General features: G+C 33.8%; 1 protein-coding gene across 2 annotated transcripts in view; it reads right to left on the reverse strand.

Annotated features, from left to right (window-relative positions):
- The window catches only part of LOC111504259 (A-type potassium channel modulatory protein KCNIP1), a 463,024-nt gene that overhangs the window by 77,730 nt on the left and 359,969 nt on the right, over positions 1-25,325 (reverse strand). The window contains exon 2 of one of the 2 annotated variants that reach the window (XM_074177250.1): positions 19,380-19,727. The exons of the other annotated variant lie outside the window; for it this stretch is intronic. Within the exon in view, the coding sequence (XP_074033351.1) occupies positions 19,380-19,602 (223 nt within the window). The 5' untranslated portion in view covers positions 19,603-19,727. The remainder of the gene's footprint in view (positions 1-19,379; positions 19,728-25,325) is intronic. 2 annotated transcript variants of the gene reach the window in all.

Below are 25,325 nucleotides of genomic sequence, written 5' to 3' on the forward strand. Positions count from 1 at the left end.
GTTGAGTTATGATAATGCTTCGAGATCATGTAAACGATTGAAAATATATTAATTTTTTATTGGGAAGATCAGTTTCCAATGGTTATTGAATCATATTTTAAAGGACCACTGAATTTCGAGACTCTGCACGGGATTCTTCTGAACGGAGCTCACTTCAACAAATGTTACATAACTCTAAAGATATAATGTTGAAAAATGAGAAGTCGTGAATATATGGAATGAGCTGCGAGAACTTTGACTCGAATTATATCGGTCAGACTAAGCGAGCCTTTAAAACCCGTTTCAAAGATCATGCACAACATATCCGATTTCGGTATATGACACTAGAGTTGAGGATACTTTGGAAAGTCTGGAAATAGTGAAAGTGTGGCGTAAGAACTACGAACAGTGATGTGAGTGCTATTTCAAAAAGCCCTTGTTCACCTTTTGACAAAATTTACTCTGAATTTAGACATGAAATCATTGATGTGTATCGGAAATTGAATTTGTATTTCGTCAGATATGAATAGAAGCCAATTTTAGGTCAATTCATTTCCTTGAGGAGTTAACTTGCTGAAGCGCGCATCGGAAGGAGTATTACAGTTATTGCGTTAAAAGGAAGTGCTTGTTTGTAGAATGAAGTATTTTTTTCGTTTGATTACCAGGACCGGAATTTGAAAACAATATACATTTTGATGATTATTGAATTTGAAACTCTCAGGAATATTGAACAGAACTGAATTTCTCAATATTGAATGATTATTGCTGATCACAAAATACGGATTCGTATTTGAAACTTCAACGTTGAGTGTGACTCTGTACAAATTCTCAATGAATATCTTATGGTAACCTATTAATAGTTCTGATATTTCCAAATGTAGTTGAAATGGATTATGAAAATATTCAGTTTATCCATATAGGTATTTCAGAACTAAAAGAGTTGTATAGATATTTTGAGGTCATTCAATAGTACTCTAAAATAGGTTACTTTCTTACAATTTGATTCCTTCCTTCATCTTTTGCCATTCTCGATCTCATCGTGACGACACACGAAAGTCGCAAATGTAAAAATGGATAATCTATTTCTCAGAGTTTGGGAGAAAAAAATTAGCTTTTTATCCAATGATATTTGTAGAATTGGTTCATATGTGCATATAATATATAAAAAGCAACGATCTGATCTTGAATTGAGACAAAATACAGAGCATCACGCGTCACCTTTACAATCAGTAATACTTTGCTAATAATTATGTTAAATCATTAGATGATTTGACACCGCATACTAACCGTTTATTCAAACGTCTTCTGAGTGAGTTATGGAGTAACCTAAGTATATGATGTCATCTCCTTAAATATTGAAAGTTGCATTGGTAGGTATTTTGTTTTTAATAATAAAAAACAACATTGTTCTGAATGATCGGATAGATAGTTATAATTTCCCAACTATTAATTATGTTGTTAGTAATTTTCCAAATGTCCCTTGATACCAATGCAAGTTTTAGTGTGTGTACACAAAGCTTTCGCAATCCCTTTACCTGAAAATAATTTCCAAGATGAACTAAAAATAATTAAGCAAATTGCAGTAAACAATCGGGTACCAATTTATCTAATAGAAAAGATAATATCAGGTAAAACTCACAAAACCCTTATGACTAAATTATACCTAAACACAATATAGTCAAGTATAGTAGCATCAACTACGCAGGTAAACTTTCTGAAAATATTCAAAATTATTTCTCTAAATACAAAATATCAACAGCTTTCATAACTAATAATAATTTAGGTAGAACCCTGTTTAATGCAAAACCCAAACGGGATAGAATTAAAAAATTAGGTATATATAGAATAGAATGTGGCGAATGCTCTACAGTATGTACAGCCCAAACTGGTAGAAATTTTGACATAAGGCTGCGTGAACAAGTCTGTTTGGACAAAACATCTACAATATACGAACATCTTCAAAAATCAAAACACAAGATAAATAAAGATAACCTCAAAATCCTACACATATTACGTAATAAAGGGAAGAAAATTAATTTGTTGGAAGCCATGGAAATTAACAAATCAATTGAAAACCAGAAATGTATACCCCTAAATGAGCAACTCGATTTATGTAGGTCTCCTCTCTTGAATTTATAAGTTCAACAACCCCTAGATTTTCAGTGGCGAATTTTGAAGTTGCCATCCTGGTTCGCCCAATCACCTATCTATCAAATATCTCTCCTTACTCCTGATAAAACCGAGTTTTCAAACTTCACATCTCAGTTTTATACTTGATAATGTGGTCAAACCCAAAACCGGTCGTATAAATAAAATCAATTAGTGGTAATTAGACGAAGGTGTTTTTATTCATTTCATTAAGGCAACTTTTAGTATTTGAGGAGATTGCATCATATACTGTAGCATATATGTATGTACCTACTGAAGTTTTTATTTAATTTTCATGTTACCAATGGTAATCCCAGATGATTTTAAAGGTTTCCTGAGGAGTAAGCAACCCAAATTACATCTTCTGCCTTGCTAAGATTTCCACTTCTTATTTTTTGAGACGAGATATTTATAAATTAACCTTTTTTTTATCACTTATTGAAAGTTCTAGGTCTGCTCGAATGTTCTTTGTTATTAATTTTCTCAACACACGTATGATAATTAGTTCCCGATACAGATTGGTGGATTTTTCTTTCCAATATAACCGAATTTATTTGTGTACATTTTTCAGAATAGACTTGCGCGGTAGGTGATCCTTGATCATGAGAATCAATCAATCAATTTCGATGAATTTGACGAACTCGTTTCGGATATAGTTTCACATTAATATTTTGAAAGTTTCATAGAAAGTTTCACTTCCTGAGGATTCTAGAGTCACAATCACTTTTCCAGAACAAGGGGCGCCATCTCATTAACAATGTTTTCGTGATGTTTTTGGTTAACGGAACCCTTCGTTTGGGAAGGTACGGAAACTCATCTTGATACTTTCATTCGGATGAGATTCACCTTTTAGATAATCGAAGTCTTGAATGAATTTCCATTATGAAAATTGTTTTTTCCAGGGTTTAAGTGTTGGACACATTTTACGATAGTTTTTCTGCAGGCGGTTCCTACAGAACTTGTCTGGAATCATTAGAGAGAGAAGAGCAAGAACTTCCATCTCTGATTGTCACACGGAATACATATTCAGGTAATTTGTCGAATAGTGGGTTTTCAATCCGTCCAGTTCGATAAATATCATCGACCACGTCCATGTCTATTTTTTTAAATCGGGAAAGTACGTGTTTCAAGTTAGTCCCATTTCTGGTAGAAGCAGACTACATCTATGGCTTGACGAGAAACTAAAATGTACATTTACTCACAGGTGAGGTAATTTTGGTACCATTTCTAATTATTATTATTCTTTTAATTGATATGAATCTAATAAGGATATTTTTCCTGATATTATTTTCCTGGACTTTCCTTAGATAAGTGAAAGCGTACTTTTATCTATAATAAATAAATCAGTTATTACAATTTTTTCACACATGAACAAATGACGAATTTGAAGTACACTTAGATTTTGATGTCTATTCTTGTTTAATTTTCCAGCCAGTATTTTAAGAATATCAAATATTTTCAGAATTTCACTTCACTGCTGTGATTTAATGAACTCAATTTGATTCGATTTGTTTACACAGTCCACCATATCACATACTATTCATTTTATTGGCTGTGTAGCGTCGAATAAAAAATATATTTAATTGTTTAAATATTCGGATACTGAAAAGTTTTTTTGAACGAAACCCATAGTGCTTACCGACGAAGAACTGCTATACACATTGTGCCTTTCTTTCGAGTGAATTCATTTTAATTTTTTTTTTTACATGAAAGATAAAGTTACAATACTTAGATTAGTTTATAATTCGCTCAGAAGACAACACAGTGTGTCGAAACAGATGTTACCATGGAATGTTCTGTAAATTATTAAGTATTATTTTCACACCCATTCAATTAAACTTAACTTTTATATATTAGAAGCCGAAACTGTAGATTATTTCATTATTAGTACCTTAATAACATAATGAATTGGAATTTGTGGAATATTTTTTCGCTGATTGTCTCTCTATTCTATCGAATTGAATTTGAATAAATTTTTGTTTTATGCAATGTTATTTATTTGAATCTGATGAAAACCGGCAAGCAGAACCGCCTTTTGAAATATTTGATTCATTTGCAACTTTATTAGGTATGTGATGCAAATACTTTATTTTCAATAAGGTACTTTTGCCTCATATCTCTGGTAGTTTATATGGTGCTATTATTTTATTAACGAATAAAACACTTTTGGAGGCCTTTATTGTCATCATTACTGTCTTGAAAAATACAGTTAATAAAAACTGTGCACTGTCAGTTATACTTTGACTTGTTTTTCCATATCAAGAGTCTATTAGATATTAGAAAAGAAATAAGAATTAAAGCTTTTTCTGACATTTACAAACTGGAACAATAAATGTTTCATACGGTAGATATTCGGGATCACAAAACAATCCCGTCAATCTCATTTAATGAAAAGATTGAAGCTTTTCAGAAATCCGTTGGGCGTCAGAATTTTCGATGTTATCGCCTCCGTGGCACGAATTCAATTTTGATTAAGTCTGTCGCAATGAAGAGTTGATGGAAATGGATCCGACGTCCCATTTACATAATAGCAATAGGATTATTTCTTATGATCCCCAAAATATTTAACATTTAATTGGATAATCATATGACAAAGATTGATCATTTTACTTGAGGAACACCATTGTGCTCCTGTAGTGGTAGAAAATGATACTGAAATTATCAAAATACATTGGTATTATCAAAATGAATGAAATTCAATGCAATAATCAAGGAGGTTATGAAAATAGGAGTAATGATGATGAAAATTATTTATTCACCTTGATGACAAGACAACAATGATATTGGTAGATATAGTACACTATGGAAGTAAATAAATATAGAAATCTCACAGAAGGCAAAGCCTGTACGGTAGATATTATGATATTTGATAATTGAGTTGTCTTAAAATAGAATGATGCAAACATAGAAATAATACTGACAAAGCTATTCATGAAATGGTGTGTGAAAATACAATATGAAGTTCACTTATATGCACAAATATATAGACATTACCATATAAAATAATAATGGTAACGAAAATATTCACAGCGGATAAAGTAGAAATAAATATAAACCAACCAGATATATTCAGATGAAAAAAAAGGAGAATGATAGCTTATGAAAGTATACGAGCTTAGGATATTTAGTAAGGAATCACACGTTGAAAGGTGATGCCTCGTTAGTCCTTAGCTCGCATAAGTTTCGACTTTTGAGAGTTGTCGTTCATAGAGGGGGGGGGCAGCTGGTTAACGGAAAAACATATTTGAACAGTTGCATTAGTTTTTATCTAACGTTTTCGAAAAAATATTATGTGTTCTTTCTATCAACATATTGGTGAATTCAAAAAGCTGGCAAGCTAACAATTGATTTTTCGTTATCACTTTTCAATTTACTACTGTTTCTTATAGTTTTTATTTTCGCAGGAACATTATACAGTCAAGGAGTCCCGTGGGTTGCGCTACCTATCGTGCACGTCCTCAGGTCGTCCTTAGGTGGCGGATAGGGGAACAGCCAGGGAACTGGAGGCTCTGTCCGGGAAGCCAATGTGGCCTTAGGGACGCGGTCCCCGGACTCCTGGTCAGTGGCAGAAATAAGTAGGGGGAAGGGAACTAAAACTTCCCAAAAGCCTTTGCAAACCATGCCACCGTAGACCAGCCTACCCAAGTTAAGGTGTAAGGAATCGTGCCGACAGCTGAATGGCCGTCACGAACGATCCACTTGGGGAACTGAGCGAAACCTCATTGTAATCAGCCGACCTCTGGTCGGGGCTCTTCCAGAGGTGACTAACTCTTCCCTTGCTACTTGTAGTAACACACATGAATGAAACAACACAAAAACAGAATCAACAAAAACAAAAACCAATCCCGAGGTTGGACAGAAGTGCTCAATACAATTTAAGGCGGTGGCTGGGGATGAACAGAAATGTCCACCACAATCTACCGCTTGGAATGAGGCTGGACACAGCAGATCACCTCCAACAGCAAGGGCACTTCCTGCGGCGGGCGCCAAGAGCTCCGCCTTGAATAAAGACAAGGAACCGGCTGCCCCTGCAGGAAAGCTCCCTCACTTGTGCACCTTCACGGAGGGAAGTCCAAAAAGGTTGAAGAAGCCGCGCTAACTTTTGACTCATTCTAGTTTTTTCAAGTAACTAATACTACCATAAGTATAGTGTATACGAAGTCAATTCTAATGGCATATAAACTAAATAGTTACTGAACGTTGGCAGTTTCTTTATCTGTAACAGGCGATGTGGTTTAATTTTTTTCAAAATCGATTAAGTTTTCCATAAACCTACATGGATTTTTTCATTAGTAGTGAATAGCATTGCCAGAGTAATGTCTGTTATTCAGCTGTTCAGATTGACATCGTATAGACTATATGTATTTTGATTTTTGCTTCTTTATATGGCAGTGCTAATTATTTATGATTCTATTGGTGCTATATTAGAAGAGAAATAAAACTCCTAAAAGTGTTGAAAATATCGATGGGCTAAAAAGATTGAGAATTGAACAAGTGAATAAACAATATTACTCCCGTTTTAAAAAAGATTTTCGAATCACTGAAAACGATGACATTATGCGAATTAGATGAGACCTTCAGTTTGTGTCGTTGGAGCATAGGTGTAACATATCAGATATTTAATTTTTACGAAAAATATTAACAAACAAAATGAATTGTCCATCGCTGCTTACGGGCAAAAAAACATTGAAAACTTTTTTTTTTATCAGTTATAATTCATTTATATGTTCAGTCAATAACTGTTAAGTTTTTTCGTTATTGTATTTGATTCGAATTCATCCTTCATTTTAGACACTATGTACAAGGGTGTTGTAGGTTATCATTAATTTCACATTAATTTAATTATGTGGATACCGTAGCGGATTTTTCTGTTTGCATTCCGAATATATAAATAAATGAATAAATAAATTACGTACACAGCAAATTTATTCACTAGAATTTCAAATGTTTGACACAATCATTACAATCATTGACACTATCATTGTAATTGTAGTAGGAAAGTGGATAATTTGATATAGGGCTTACATTCGAATACTTCTTTTTGAGACATCACAGAAGGTAAATTATTTTGGAAAATGAAACCTATAATAATATATTGAAAATATTCATTCCAGTTTGAGTAGTTTACTGAAGCAGGTTGGTGAAATTTGATACATTTTTATTATAAGGAATTCAAGGTGAGAAATATTTTTTATCATATACAGCGATATCTACGATAAATCTACAGAGAAATCAAGAACTTGTATTTGCACAATGGTCAGTATAATCATATGCCCGAGTATCATTATTTACTGAAATATATGTGAAGATTTGCTACTATAATCAATAAAATTGATAAATGTTATTTCATAAAGTACTTTCAACCAAACTCGTTCAAACTCAAAAACTACTACAAAATCTATCAGGAGTTGATACTGAATCGAAGATAGAATCAAAATGAAACACGCCTGGAAGATTCAAGAAACACTTAACTTAACAGTTTTACAAAAACTCAACACGCGTTTTCCTATACAATAGCTTCCTCAGGCGCATTTTTATATTAAAGTATAACTGAAAAAAATGTTGGAATCTATCATTAATTCAAAATATTCAATGGCAGAAAATATCCAATCGTATCTTGTTTCTACTTCCTATAATATGAAGTGTTCCTTTACCGTTTTCTTGTCAACACCCTGCTATTCTGAACAGAATATAATTATGAAACGAAGGAAAATATGTATATTTTCTTGACGAGTTTCCATATTCCATTTCTCTGGAAAACGTCATCTTAGGCATCTCGTCTCTTGCAAATCCCATGTTAAGGTTCCGCCAAAATTTAACTTCCCTATTTCAATTTGTCGCATATCTGTGGCGGAATGATTCATTTATTTCCATCTGAGTTGTTTTATAATATATTCAGCCACTTGGCAAATGAATGACAAGATGCCGGCTGACGGTATCCGTGAACTGAATAAATGTTTCAGGCGCTCGAAATGCATGTGTGATTTTAGTACCTTACTACCTTGAATAAACTCGCGTTGGTTCATTTCTTATCTAAATACACTATTAAATGATGAAATTATATATTCTGTATGTTTCTCTATATCATCCTGTTATTGAAGGAGTTTATTTAAGAGTTCGTTTGAAAACAATACCGTATGAACATGAGTCCTGAAAGTTCCAACGATTCAAGAAATCATTTTTAAATGCTTTATATTTCTTCACCTGTATGTATGTATGTATGTTTGTTTGTCAGTTTATTTGTAACTCAAGTTCGAGATCTGTATTTGACAGAATTCATTGATCAGATTCAATTGATCTATTCACGGCAGATGGCGCTGTACGTAACTTCCTTGATATATCGACATTGTTGCTTGATCTATTCGCAGGCAGATGGCACTGTACGTAATCAACCTCCTTGATATGATTTGACTTCACTTTACATGTATTTCTTCATTTGAAAAAATTTTTTTTTATCAACACGCGCGCCTGCCTTATTTGTAACCCTCCTTCCCGCGCCTGCTGCCTTGGGCTTGGTAACTGATTTTCGGGTTCCCTCTACGGAATCGGAAAATATCAATGGTCATTTTTCTGAACAATATACGGCTGATTGATCCCGAAGTTTCGATAAAATAAATATAGTTTAAAAAGACTGAAGAACACGCTTTTATAGCATACGAAACAAAAAAATGAAAAATAAATATATTGAAAAAACTAAAAAACACGCTTTTGAAGAATATCGAACTAATAAGAAAAAAATAATTTTTTTAAATAAGCTTAAAATAATAACGAACGTAAAGTACTAGTATTATTGTGGAAAAAGCGTGGGCGCTTTGTGCCATATTTTTTGTATATCAAGCACCCGTCGCTTTTTTCACAGTAATACTAGTATTTCTCGTTCGTTATTGTTTTAAGCTCATTAAAAATATTTTTAACTTTTTAGTTCGATGTTCTTCAAAAGCGTGTTTTTTAGTTTTTTAAACTATATTTATTTATGAGAGGTTTATTGTTTCGCTAGATATTTTAGTGGATCTGTTATTCCCCAACTGAATGGTATCCAAACGATGACTCAATCCTAAGGTGTGTGTATCCGTGAAGAGACGATGAATGACACTGAACCTATCAGCTGTCTGTACGGAACCTTCGAGATAATGGGCGCTCTCTCGTCGTAGCATCACCTTGTCACGGTAATGCGGGGCTCTTCGAGATTGACCTTCTTTCCCTAGCTAATTGTGTTAAAAATTCTTTCTGACGCTGAGTCTACAGAGGAGATGGATGTCGAGCTTACAACTTCAACTGACCTCCCTGTAAAATTAGATCAGGAGCGAGAGCTTCTCAACTCTCCAACTCATGATCCAATAACTCAACCTAAAAAAAAAAGTTTGGTGGTGCAGCCAGGAAACGACTGAGTCGTCTCCTCAGAAGCGTGGTACCTTATGAAACCGCCTTGCACCAAATTCTTGAGTGGCGTACGCAGTATCTGTCTCAGGTGGAGGAATACATTTCCCATGAGCAGGTTAGCAAAAATTTGCGCTCAAGTGATGATTTACCAAAACCAGAGGCGAAAAAGTCCTGCACGGTTGAACCTAAGGCATCGTCAGGTGTAGCTGACGTGCAAAAACCCTCATATGGGAATGTTGTCGCGAGTATCAAGGTGGCAATCTTGTACCTTAACTATCCGACCACCTCATTAACGATGAAACAGCAGAGAATATACCTTGTGCCTGCCCCGCTTGGGACCGAATCAGGTCCCAAGCGGGGACAGATGGTAAGAGTTCGGCAGAGCCGTACTCTTACCATCTGACCTGAAAGACCGCTTACCATATAAACTAATCGGCTTCGTTAAGAAGCTGGGTTTATTTGGCCGAGTGTGAATAGGTGTGAGCCACAATAAACCTTTGCGAATTGCGGTGGAGGGTCGAATAGACCCACTCACTTTGGACCTAACCTAACTACAAGTTTTGTTCGACCATTGCCTACATGCCCGGATTTTGTTTTCTCTAACATCATGTTGTCAATGAAAACAAAAAAATTCACTAGGGCCGAAAGTTAACAAAATGTAAATGAGATATCACTTCCTTCAACATTACCCATGAATGGAATTATTACGACAGAAAATCTTCCTAGAATATTAAAAATGCAAGTTGTAACACCAATTCATAAAAATGTCGACTATGCATGAAAAATGAGAAATAAAACTTCCTATGTTTTTATACCACTTGTATTTGTTGTTATATATCTGAATGAAACGACGATTTCTAATAGACTGTCTTTGTTCAAGTTCTCAAGTCAATTCCATAAAAAACTATTAGTTTTTCCTTTCGCCAAGGCTGCTACGATTTACTATGTTTACATGGTGTTTAATAAGAATTAGAAAAAAAAATACCATTTTTAATAGTACATTAGCCTGTCTGGCTTTTTAACTGGCTTACCAGATGATGTTGCTTCTGGAATAGAGTAGCAGTAACTACTGTTATCAGACAAAGATGAAGATTCACTCATCTTGATCAGTCATATCGATATCATTATTGTCAGGTGGTGGATTATTTTGACTTGGCAAAATTTCAATGAATCTTCTATTTCTAATGATATTTGTTCCATCATTTTTTTCTATACCGTATGAGCGTTCTCTAGGTTTGTTTGTTATTTTATCAAACGACCATTTTGATCCTAAATGAGTTTGATATCTCACTTTACTATTTATATTTAAAGGTCTTAAATTTTTACAAGAACGATCATAGTATTGTTTTTGCTTTTGTCTTTGCTGTTCTAATGACTTATTGTAATTTTCAAAATTGATCTTTTGTGGTTTCAAATTATGTTCAGTGCTTGGTAATGTATCCCTTATGTTACTAGACATCATCAGTTGAGATGGTGTAAAGCCATTTTCCATTGGAGTGTTTCTATACATTAACAAAACCAACTCTATCTCCCTCCTATCTTCAATTGATTTTACCAACATTTTTTTCAAAGTCTGTTTCGCTCTTTCCACCATCCCATTTGACTGAGGATATCGAGGAATGGACATAATGTGATTGAAATCCCACTTTTCAGCAAATTCTCGAAAGTGACTTGAATTGAATTGAGGGCCACCATCAGAAATTAATGTAACTGGAATACCTAGTCTTGCGAATGAACTTTTCAGATTTTTAACAAAGGTAAGAGTGTGAGCGTTTTCATCTTCCTGTAGTAGTTTTTCTTTGAGCATCTGATTCTGCAAACCACATATTATCATATCCTCGATGAGACTATCTTTTAATTTATCGAATTCACACGAACGGGCTTTATTTTTTAGGTCAGTCACAAACTGTTCTATCGTCTCACCAGATTGTTGTTTCCTCGAAAAAAACTTGAATCTTTCATAAGATAGGTTTTTTTTCGGTAAAAAGTGATTTTCGAGATTTTGCACAACATTGTCCAATTTATTTTTCTCGCTTTCACTTACAAATGTGAAGGTATTATATATTGACATTCCTTCTTCTACAATATAGTGAAGAAGTTGGGCAATCTGTACTTTTTCGTCCTTTTTGTTAACCTCTGTAGCCACAAGGTAGTTTTCGAATTTCTGTCGCCACTGCTTCTAATTTTCCGATAAATTACCGGAGGAATTCATAGGTGCAATTCCTCTGTACTCACCCATCTCGTTTCTACTTTCAATTATGTACTTAATTTTCAATTTTAATTTCAATTTTTTTCCGACTGCGCCATATTATATATCTGAATGAAACGACGATTTCTAATAGACTGTCTTCATTTCAGTTCTCAAGTCAATTCCATAAAAAAACTATTAGTTTTCGCTTTCGCCAAGGCTGCTACGATTTACTATGTTTACATGGTGTGTAATTTGACTGAGAATAAGAAATACAATACGTGACATTTGTAACTGACGTCACTGAAGTTCCATTCTACAAGAACATTTTCAAACTAATACAATGAATTGTTTGGAAATGTCCTTGTAGGACGAAACTGCAGTGACGGTAGTACAAATGGTAGAAAAACATACAAAGTTTCCCATTTTTCATGATGATCTTTTACCACGTAGTAACGACTATATCCATCAATTTATTAAAGATGTTAGCATTTTTTTTTAAATTTTCGACATATGTCACTCATCAGCACCATACCAAAACTAAGTAAGAAAGTACTGAAAACACGAATCATAAATAATGTTGATGAAAATAAATGCGATGATGCGATAATAACGTTAACTGAAATGTTCTGTGAAAAACTTGTATATCTTTTCTAGATGTTTCTAATTCTTGCAGTATTTTGGTTCTGGTATTGGAGAAATCTTTTCAATAGGCGCTTCAGAATACTTCGTGAATTAATTACTCCTCAACTGCACCCCAATGCCGCCAACATTCCTGAATGAATCTGCGTTTTTATGAGGAAACTTCAAGAGAAATATCTTCTTTGAAATGGGTTCATTGAATTCTGCTGACGGAGTGTCTTTAACTTGAGGACATAATACAGCTCGATCTAATTATGAACGGGAAACCGATGGAAATGAACTGAATGGCAGTATGTAATATAATTACAACAAGAACTTCTCCTGTGTGCGATGTTATCCAATTATGATGAATTGAGTTAGGTGATTGATAGAGAGAAAAGTGGTTTTCCTACTACTAGTACAAGTTCAACTGTTGAGTTGATTCAAAAGTTAAAATCCTTTATATGAGAAAGATTAATGATATATGCAATTTTTATATTCAATTGTGAAATATTATATATTTCAGTAATTTCAGTAATTTATTCAGTCAATTGAAATTGTGTTTTGTTGTGGTTATATCCTATGGTTATGTCCAAATGGCAATATACAGGAAACCTACACAAACAAGCTCCACCATACCCGCAAGTTCAAACCATCCACCATCACACAAAATGGCTGCCTATAACGCATTCATATATAGAATGTTAAGGATACCACTCAGCAATGAAGCCCGAAACAAAGAACGGAAAATCATATACCAAATAGCGAACGAAAACGTATACACCCAAAAGACAATAGATAAACTAGAAAACAGAATCAAACAAAAAATACAGAACAAGGATCAAGCCACCCCAACAGACAAAACAACACAACGATGGACAGCATTTACGTACGTAGGACACCAAACCAAAAAACTAACAAACATCTTCAAACCACTGAACATCAACATCACATACAAGCCGAACACGAAGATAGCACAAAAAATAAACAACTATGAAAAAGAAGAAGACAAAGACCAAAACGGGATATACAGTATACAATGCTCGGACTGCAACAAATTCTATATAGGACAAACCAAGAAAAAACTGATCCAAAGGTTCAATGAGCGCAAAAAGGCATACATAAATCCAACAGTATATAAATCAAACCTTGCAACACACGCCATACAAAACAAACATAATTTTCCCCCACCAGAGAACATAAAACTAATAAAACAAATCAACAAGGGAAACCGCATGGACATTTGGGAAAACTTGAACATCCATAAATTCAACAGTCATAAATCACTTATCGAGGAACAAGTACAAATCAAAACACAACAAAATCTCACATTCAATATATTAAACAAAACCATACACATTCCTAGAGAAGATCTAATACGAAGAAGAGTACCTGATGTAGAACAAATACAGGCACATTTACCTAAAGTACCTGAAATACCTGAGTTAAGACGCTCTGACCGTATAAAGAGACAGACAACAGGACGACCAGTTCAGTTTGAGGAGTGCCAGAAGATGACAGTACTGCCAACTGTCGAAAGCGCTCGCAGATAATTAATAGAAGATATAAAGCTTCAAATCCTTTTTGTAGAATTTAATATTGAAATAAATATATATATATATATATATATATATATATATATATATATATATATATATATATATATATATATATATATATATATATATCGATAATTATTCATTGTCATCTTCGGCTTCTATGCAAAGTACTTGATTTAATATAATTGTAATTGTATAATTTCATTGTGTTCAAATTACCTGAAAAATATTCAATAGGTTACCAATTATTCATGTGCTATGATCTCGACCTTCTAGTTCATACATGAAAGAGTTCTTATATAGGAAACTTCTAGTAATTTTTTCGATAGAAGAAGCAAAAATGAAAATATTATTTATGTATTTTGAACAATCAACTGTGAAAAAGCTATAAAAATATACTCAGCATATAATGGTTTCTCTCTCAAGATAAAAACTACTTAAAGCGTAATTAGCAAATTTCAACTAGATCAGACACTCATAATGTATGAGAAAATTATTTACGATTCTTAAGACCATTTTATTACTACCATATAGTGAAAGTATTATCAACCAGCTCCTGATTCAAAGTTAATCATGATTGATCAATCATTGTTTGAAAGAAGTTATTGGGAAAAACACATGGTTCCTCCGAGTATAGTTTCAATTTTAGCTACCCCCACAAAAATAACGTAGACAGATAAAATACAGCTGAAAAATAATTTTTGAGATCGGTACAGCTGAACTACCAACAAAATTTCATTAGAGAGAAATCATTCATTTGGAAACTCAGACAGGGCTCAACTGGATCCCATTACAAAGAGGTGAAAAATTTTTGTTAGTGAATTGGAATCGATTAATGGTTCATGAGGACGATTCATTTATGATCAATAACAACAATTTTACTTGTGATGCAGTGTTTGGAACCTTTGGTGTAGTAATGAATATTTTTGAAGTTTTATCCTAACACAAAATCGTTATTTTCAACTCCTCGAAACGTATTGCGATCACCAAGTGATCATCTTCCTCTCGAAGAGGAAGATTATTCTTCCTCTGGATAATGGTCACTTGGTGGTCGAGATGTTGAAAATAAATATTACTGGAGTTTTATCCCAACACCAAACCATTATTTTCAATACCTCGACACGTGTTTCGACCACCAAGTGGCCATCATCAAGAGGAAGATTGATCTTCCTCTTCGAGAGGAAGATGATCACGAGGTGTTGAAAATAATGGTCTGGTGTTAGGATGGAACTCTAGTAATATTCATTTTCAACGACAATAGGAAAGATAATATTTTATAGAGAAATTGGTTTTTTGGGAAAAAAAAATTTGAAGTGAGAAACTTTCAAAGAAAAGAAGAAAGAAAATAACTATCATAATGAATCTCTACAAAAACGTTTGCTTTGGAAGTTTCCCACATTTTTTGTTGGTGATGAGTGGAATGAGAACTTCGCTGTGCGATGATATCCAGAAATGTAGCTGCTGAGGAGATAAAACAAGTGTATTTCCCCGAAACTTCGAAGTGAACCATTGAATACGATAGTGTTACATGTAAGTGGAATTTTGTACCAGCATAATGAAACAATTATCACATCCACACTGTGATTTGAGTCATCATTGCGTACAAGAATTGTCCCAAAAAAAATTTCGCCCTTGTTATGATCTTTTGTTTCGAGAGTAGCGAAGACATCGTTCTACCAATAATAATAATAATGATAATCGTCTTTATTATTTTTAAAAAATATATAAAAAAAAGATTGAGGAAATACACCAACAGAAAATGTTTGAAAATAAAGGGCGAAGTTCAGTTCAGTTCCTGAATAAATTCAACAACTGAATAAATTGAACAACTGAACTGTTTTCCCACTTAACCCTAAGAAATACCTCTCTATTGAATTTTCTTCAAATAATACAAAAACAAAGGAAAAATATACAAATTTGTCCACACTACGACAAGTAAGTTCACAGAAGTATGAGCAAAACGATGTGAAATTCTAAAATCATATCACTGACGTGTATTGAATAAATGGCTAAATAGAATATACTTGAATTTTTGGAATCCAGCTGTACGTAATTCGAGGGGAAGGTCATTCATCACATGGCATATTTGATAAATGAAACACCTGCGCAAAAATTCAGTTTTAAAAGAAGCTGGAGTAAGTGTTCCCCTGAACCTGATATTGACGTTATGAACATCCGTTCGAAAAAAAATTTTTCTCCGAAGATAGGCAGGCTTTCTGATAAGAATAATTCTATGCAATAGGTTGGCGGTATGCAAGAATCTTCTGTTATTCATATTTAACCAATAGGCATCTTTGAGCTTATGAGAGATCCTCTGAGAACGTCTTATTCCATAAATCAGTCTCAAGCACGAGTTTTGTACTTTTTGAATTTTACGTTTATACTGCTCACTCAATTGTGGTCCATAGACAGTATTAGCATTGTTGAAATGCGAGAAAATTTGTGCTTCACATAATATTAATTTCAATTTTAGTGGAAGATACTGCCTAACTCCATATATCAATTTTAAAGAAGAATATGCACGTCGTATTAAGTTATTCAAGTTCTTTTCGAATCTGAGAGTGTGGTCAAGGATGACTCCAAGATTTTTTGCTTTTTCTACCAACTCGATATTCACGCCATTGATTGATATGTTTAGGCACTCTAAAATATCAGATCGTTTGGACTTTGGTCCAAATCATTTGATTTTTGGGAGTTTAGGAGTAAACAGTGTTCTGTTGCGGCCGTATAAAAATTATCCAAGTCTTTATCAAGTATCATGCAAGAATAATTTACATCTAGAGGGAGAAAACTATAATAAATTTGGGTGTCATCCGCATAGAAGTGCACCTTGCAGTGATTCAAATTTTTGATAAGATTGGAGGAATAAAGAGCAAACAGGATCGGCCCAAGTATAGAGCCTTGTTGCACTCCGCGTTGAAGAGATAGGGATGATGGAAAAGTTCCATCAAACGTAACTCTTTGACTTCTTACATTAAGATAATTGGCAAGCAAGGTGAAAGCTGAAGTTGACACAGAAACGTAATGTAAAATTGATATCAATAAATCGTGGTTTATAGTGTCAAATGCTCTGCTGAAGTCATGAAGTACTAGAGCTGTACAATGTCCTCTATCTGAAGCTCTGACAATGTCATCTACAACGTGCAGCAATGCTGTAGTACAACTGAATCCCTTCCGAAACCCAGACTGAACCGATGATAAAATGTTGAATTCTGAAATGTGCTCTAGGAGTTGTACTTCTATGACTTTTTCTAGGTACAGCCGGAAGTACACTAATGGGTCGTAAGTCTTTAAATTCAGTGGGAATATTTTTTTTTGTAACATTTTCATAACAGTACTGCCCCACATCTTAGAAAAAACATTTTCAATTAGGCATTATGTGACTAATGTACTCAACAATATGCGGACAACATGGTTTTATAATCATTGTATTAAAATTATCACAACCAGTTGCATTTGTTTCAATATCTCTTATTGTTTCAAAAACAAAAAGATCATTCACTTCTTCAAAACAGAATTTTGAAGTAGTTGAATAGTTAGTTTTGTAATATTCAAGTTTGGTGGAGGTTCCATTATTGGTATAGAATTAACAAAAAAATCATTGACCTCATCAACACTTTTCAGATAATCTGGAATACATTTTTCCTTATCTAAAATTATTTTATTTTGTTTCAGGATACGCCACATCCCTCCTATAATCAAATCAACCATTTTAAGTGACTGCTCATGGCAGCATTTGCTACTTCGAAGAATATACATCGAATTATTATCCGCCTCAGTATGATATTCACCTCAGCCGGAACCAAAAACTGTATGTTGAATATCAGTTTAGTCTGATAAACCAGGAGTACTACAATAGGGTACAAAACATATATCCCATGATAGGAGTGCCTGAGATGATAAAACTATACCCATCAAGCAACTTTTGGGAACCAGTATATTAGAGATACCATCGTGGCGACCATGATTCATCCCTAAGTTCCCACTAACTCACTTGAGTCAAGACACGCAAACGAACATTTTGGGCTGACCTCAAATCTTCATGTTCCTTGAAGACGACTGTGAACCTTTTTTAAGTATGATATTTATCTCAGCTGGAGCCAAAAGCTCCATGTCAAATATCGGTTTGCTTTGTTGGACCAAGAGAACTATATTAATTAATAAGTTGTTTTTCTTCGAATGAGAGAAGATCATAATGTTTGACAAGCCTCATTTTCCACAACATGTATCTCATGGTAGGAGTGCCTGAAATTATAATACTATGCCTATCAAGTAACTTTGGTGGACCATTGTGTTAGAGATACCATCGTGGCAAACATGGTGTTCCACTAGGTTCCAACTTCAACTCACTAAGTCGAGAAAAACAAACGAACAGTTTGAGATGAGATCCAATCTCCGTGCATAGGCAGATTTCATAGCCAAACAATCAATAACTGCCTCAGGTACTCCAAACAAAAATTTCCCGACTTTCCAGTACGCAAACTCCCACGAATATGTTAAATTTTTCAATCTTCTTGTCAAATCAGTACCTCTGCCCACATTGAAAGCATATTTGCAGAGGTAGCATTGTTTTCTCCGACAGTTGTGGTTTAACTTATGTCTGTCGTTGTTTCATTCCAAGGTTAGAGTGATACATTCTCAGGCATTATTTTGAATGTCTGTATGAAAGTGAATATTCTGTTGATTTCAAATCATTGTGGATTATATTCATTTTTAACGACGTTGTTCTCAAAAGAAATAGTTTGATATGTGCTGAATCGGACCGATGAGCAGCTATATTTTGTCGCATATTTATGACGTATATCACAGAATCACTCAAGGTGGATTCGACCGGGCTAAGTTAGTCAAATATTTTCCTTGGACTAACAAAAAGCGGTCAAATTTCACATATTCTCGGCTACGAAGATTGCTCGTGATGTTTGGAACTCCAAACATCACAAGCAAACAGACAGATAACATTTTTCTGGATACAATTTAGCAGCTTCAGAGTATGATTAGGGACAAAGCTTTATATATGAAATAATTTTTACAATGAATTATTATAATAAATAATTATGTTCATTAAACATTAATAGATGATAAAATGTGTTCAAAGAAATGGAGTTACAAGTTTCAGAGAAGATGACTTAGCTCTGATGGCTGGGCCTGCCACATTTCCCTTATAGAGAAAATTGAGGACTATGTTTTCATAGCAATAAATTCTAGTTTTGTTATCACTCCTTCCTGGATTTTCTCATCAAGACATGAAAGATCTTGTAGGTAGCCAAAGATGTTCTTTGGCAACTGGTGTTTGGACATCTATGTGGAAAAAAGAATATGCTATCACCAGTAAACCAAAATATTGAATTGATGTTGTTAATTATTTGTGTATAATGAAAATAGCCTAAAAAAATCGCTAGAAAAAAGTGATAGAAGAGAGAATTTTTAATGGCTACTTGCGAGGAAGAGTTATTGATAAAATTGAAGAGCCACCTCATCATCCCTTTACTAATTCAATACACTACCTAGAGCAGATTTGACGCCCGTCCACGCTTCTCTAACGTAGGAAAAAACCCTCCTATGGAACGGTCGGCGAGGCCTCTTTTTTACGGAGTCTTCCTCCTGATCTTCTTCGTCTGAAGGAGGAATCTGCTCTTGGAGGGGGCGAAGCCTCTGCTCGCTGATGAGCGCGATATGGGGTTGTCTTCGGTCTGGCTTCTGTGACGATTGCACCATGGGGTACATCATGCGTCGGGCATTGTAGGGCTGGGTGCGCACTTGGCGCCCCTCGTCTTAGCTAGCCATGGCTGAAGGTTCTGGGATCGGGTGGAAGTTAATAGAGGTCTGAGTCTTGATGATTAGTGAAAGGAAGTCTGAAACAAGTTAGAATGTTAGTAGGTTCAGGTTGACGAAAAGTGTTCAGAAATTTGATTGAGGATACACTAATTCTTTTTGATTCTATTATGGTCAGGAATAATTTTTCATATTTTCGACAATATTTCCGGGATTGTCCTGTAATACTTCATTTGATCGATCGAGTTTTTCAGTTAGCCACACAGGATTTTTGTCACTTGAGCAACAAATGGGTATGATGACTTCTTTTACGCTGTTTGTGGTATCAACAACAAAGTTGAGTCTTGCTCATCAAAGATAAATATGGGTCACTACGAAGATTTGCTGCAGAATTAAGCTTTGTCTTTTCAGTTGTTCAGTTGTTCAGTCTTTTCAGTTTTACTGCGAACAAACAAGTAGATGACACCAGAGTCCAAAAGTTTTCACTAAAACTACCAGATAGCACTGCTTCGGAGTTTGCAACGGACAGCCATTGGAAATGACTGTAGAATTTCATAAACTTATTCTCGCCGATAGAGCAGTGTAGGATTACGTCATCAGAAATATATTTTATAATCGATCAAATGATCGCTCAATAACCAATTCGCACATCATTGATATTGTATTTTCATTTATGTATGCCACCAAATATTTTTCGTGAATCAAATTTGTAATATTTCATAACTGCCAAAACAGGAATTCTATTTGGTACGTATTTATTTATTTGGTATTTGGTAGCGAACGGACGTGACGATAACAATCTTCCAGAAAAAGGGTACGTGGATACTATTTGCCATTGCGAAACTTCGAATTCATGACATGTATTCCGATTGTAAAAATCATAAAAACGTCATTGTATATTTCTGTGTTTCAGAAAACTGAAATATTGAAAACATTTCATTCACGCCGGTACCCAGGCCGGACAGATGAAAAAAAATGGAACCACTTGAGGAAGAAGTAGCAAAAAATATGAGTTGGTAGTGTTTTTTATAGCTCCTGTTATATATTATAACAAAAAGAGCTTGATCAAATCCGCCAGAATGGAAAGCAACGACCACTCAAAATAGAGAGAGGGAGAAAAGCAGAGTAAGCACAGTTCCTGTACGTCACGGAATACGATCTTCACAATATGAGAGCACTTTTATAAACAATTCAAAGTGAGCTCATCATATTCTGGGTTAGCTAATGAACGCGACTTAGAATGTCTATGGCTATTTTTAAAGGTAGAGTTCAAACAGACTCACAGTTACAAAACATAATAATAAACGATTACATTTCTCCTGTAGATGAGTGATGAACATGAATAAGATGAATTTGAAAGTAAGCTTATTAACTTAGTAGAGCCTTTTTCAGAATCTACCTTTCTGTTCACTGCGATTAAACTAGTCTTAGGCACTATTGGATTTTCGTTAATAAAAATTCTGGCTTTCATTTCAACATGTTCTTGAGCTAATTCTTGATTTTCAATCATAGAGATTTTAGAATTGGTTGAAAATCAATCTTCAACTGCTATAAACTGTTTTTAACTTTTCACACTTCAACGAATTGCATTCAACTGAAGTGGAGTTCATAAATTTCAATATATCCTAGAAATGATGAAGTGGTCTTGAAGTGAGAGTATAGAAAGTAGTAGTAAGTCTGATACTACATTAGTGTGAAGTTACCTACAAGATTTGCGAACAGTGTTGCCAGATTGCACATATTAAGAATTTTACCTGTATTTCGATGTTATCATTTCAAAAACACGATATATTATTGAAACATGTCGAATAAATGAGTCAGCATTCTACATAAACTCATTATATCAGCCAACTGTTCCTATACAAGCATTAATACCGAAAAAAATGTAAAATAAGAGTATAATATTATTCAGGAAAAATTAATTCGTACCGAAACAGGTAGCGTATGGAAACTGGAAAATTGGGTTCTCGGTAAAAATTTTATCACTTATAAAAAGTATGTCATTTGAAATATCCTGCGTTGAACAATACCGAATGCCCAGGAAAGACTCATCCACAAAATATCAAATATCTTACTTATCAAGGATAGTTTGTTGACAAAAATTTCAGCATATATTCTTCGAAAGTATATCTATCGACGTGTTCAAACAGATTTGCGTACCAACGTTCCTTCGGTGCGAAAAAAAATAGCTCCGTATATTCGGAACTTAATTACTCAGAAAAGTTAAATTTCTCACTTATCAAAAATAGTTTGTCGATGAAAATTTCAGAATATATTCTTCGAAAGTATATCTATTGACTTTTCCAAACAGATTTGCGTACCATATGTTCCTTCGGTGCGAAAAAAAATAGCTCCGTATATTCGGAACTTAATTACTCAGAAAAGTTAAATTTCTCACTTATCAAAAATAGTTTTTCGATGAAAATTCCAGAATATATTCTTCAAAAGTATATCTATCGACGTGCTGAAATAGATTTGCGTACCATACGTTCCCTCGGTGCGAAAAAAAATAGTTCCGTAAATTCGGAACTGAATTACTCATAAAAGTCAAATTTCTCACTTATCAAAAATAGTTTGTCTATGAAAATTTCAGTGTATATCATTCGAAATTATATATAACGACGTGCTCAAACAAATTCGCGTAACATACGTTCCTTCGGTGCGAAAAAAAAGTTCCGTATATTCGGAACTGAATTACTCATAAAAGTCAAATTTCTGACTTATAAAAAATATTTTGTTAATGAAAATTTCAGAATATATTCTTCAAAAGTATATCTATCGACGTTTTGGAACAGATTTGCGTACCATACGTTCCTTTGGTGCGAAAAAAATAGTTCCGTATATTCGGAACTGCATTACTCATAAAAATCAAATTTCCCACTTATCAAAAACGGAACTTTTTTTCGCACCGAAGGAATGTATGTTAAGCAGATCTGTTTGAACACGTCGATAGATATACTTTTGCAGAATATAAGTTGAAATTTTCATCTACAAACTACTTTTGATAAGTGAGAAATTTTACTTTCATGAGTAATTCAGTTCCGAATATACGGAACTAATTTTTTTCGCACCCAAAGAACGTATAGTACGCAAATCTGTTTAGGCACGTTGATAGATATACTTTTGAAGAATATATTCTGAAATTTTCATCGACAAACTATCTTTGATAAGTGAGAAATTTGACTTTTATGAGTAATTCAGTTCCGAATATACGGAACTTTTTTTTTCACACCGAAGTAACGTATGGAACGCAAATTTGTTTGAGCACGTCGATAGATATACTATCGAACAATATATTCTGAAATTTTCATCGACAAAATATATTTGATAAGTGAGAAATTTGGCTTTTTTCAGTAATTCAGTTCCAAATATAAGGAATTTTTTTTCGCACCGAAACAACGTATGGTACACAAATCTGTTTAAACACGTCGTGTATATCATGTTTTCAAAATGATTACATCGAAATACAGGTAAATTTCCTAATATTTGCAATCTGGCAACACTGTTCGCAAATCTCATTCTAAAACTGTGGATGAAAAGTTGTGGGTAACTTCACACTAATTGATACTACTCTAATAAATACCACTCAAGTAATGCTTAACGTCAGTACTTGGTGTGTCTGAAATATTTCTATAAGCCGCTGTCTTCCGAATTGATAGATTTTCCCAATGAAACTGAAATGATAAGACAGATTTGACTAGGAATATGTCCAGTTGAGTATACGAGCTACTCTTATGAAAATATGAAAAAAAAATTCCAATATCACATAAATTTAACATAGGAAAGAAATTGACAAGTTCGGAATTATAATTAATCAATTTCTACTTGTCTCTAATCCATAGACCCCTTTCCATGCATACAGATTTGAACTTATAAATTTACATTCACCAACACATTTATTTGAGGTATTCATTAACTGAAATTTATGTACCTTCAAAATGAAAATGTGAAGACTTATTTAACTCTGCAGAAGCTCTTACTCAAAATAAAATGCTCTTTCCATAAAATAAGTATATAAAAGACATTTGAAGCACTTTGTGTCTTCAAAATCAATCCCGTCACCCATTTTCTTTTTATGTGGTTATGAAATGAGATGCCTTTATGCATATGGGAATTTTGGCATTTGGTTGGCTTCAAAATATAATTTTACTGATAGAGCCCAGCTCCCTTACCCTTTTGGCTGATTTTTCTCGAACAAGAACTAATAAACGTAATTATGTTGAGAGCTGTTTCAAAGTAATTCCTGTGATTCTTTTTATTTCAAATTGAAGTAGTTGAGAAACATGAATTCAACCATCATTTCAAGCCCATCCATTTCCAGAAGAAAGGTTCAAAAGTTAACCTGTTGGAAAGTATGGAAATAAACAAATTTAAAAACTATCAATATCTAATGAACCATCAAACTGAACTGAATTATTAGCCATTATTGAAACTGTTTATTTAAGAAAAGTTGAGTATAATTACGGTAGGTACTTTGGAAAATTCAATTCATTCATTCATTTTCAAACCTATATAAGTTTGAAAATGTCCGTAAAGGATGAAACTGCAGTAATGTTAGTTACAAATGAAAGTGGTAAAAAACAGACATTTTCATTTCTCTTTTCATTAGAAAGTAGGTATACACAAGTAGGTAATACGTTAGAGCATAAGGCTTTTGTATAGCGAAACACGTGTCGGGGTTTTTGTAAAACCCTTTATAGTGAAAATCATACAATGAATTGTATTGATGAGTTCACATTCGCATAACCCTTGCATATTTTAGGAACGCCAATTTCTACAAACTTTTGTTACTGAATATTACTGGAGTTTTTTCCCAACACTAAATCGTTATTTTTAACACCTCGACACGTGTTTCGATCACCAAGTCATCATCTTCAAAGAGGAAGATTAATACTAAGGACTAGTGCAAGCTTATCCTATTTATGCTATACAGGTAAACCATCCAGGCATACCAACCTAAATTAATTTTACAATTTTGCCTTATCTATTATTTTACAATATATGTTTATATAAATAATTTTCAGCTATATAAAAATTAATTTCACAATATTGCATATCCAAAATTATTTTTGCAATGTGTTCTTATGTATTAATCAGTAAACCCAACAACATTATTTTATTTTATTTTAACAAGCTATATAGTATGCTCTTTGGTATAGGTCCGTCATCGTTATTCATAATATTATTGTGATTACTTATTTCTACACTCTCATAGGCATCTAGTTGCCTGTTGTTGTTAACTTGTCTAACTAATCTTAATGAACTGAAGTCAATGGAATGGTTTTGTTGCAAAATATGATGGGCGAATGCTGATTTTTCAGGTCTTCCATATTTTAAGTGTGTTATGTGTTCCTTATATCTTACTTCAATAGATCTTTTTGTCTGTCCATAATATTTTGCATCGCAGTCCTTACATTCAATTTCGTGAATTCCAGACTTTTCCGAATTCTCGACTTTGTCTTTTGTACTTCCCAAAAGGCTCTGTAGTGTATGACTTGTTTCAAAAACCACCTTCATACCCAATTCCTTGAAAATCTTTCCAAAGTTCCTCGTATATTGGTGGTATGGAACCGAGATGTATTTATCTTGGTTTTTGTCCTTTCTAAAAGTTGAGATTTCGTTCATTCTTAACCTAAACTTCTTTTTCCTAATTATGTCATCTACAATACCCCTCCAGA

This window comes from Leptinotarsa decemlineata, unplaced genomic scaffold (assembly GCF_025532065.1).
Source record: "Leptinotarsa decemlineata unplaced genomic scaffold, Ldec_3_MD MMD2_tig00002974_RagTag_RagTag, whole genome shotgun sequence".
Classification (NCBI taxonomy): Eukaryota; Metazoa; Arthropoda; class Insecta; order Coleoptera; family Chrysomelidae; genus Leptinotarsa; species Leptinotarsa decemlineata.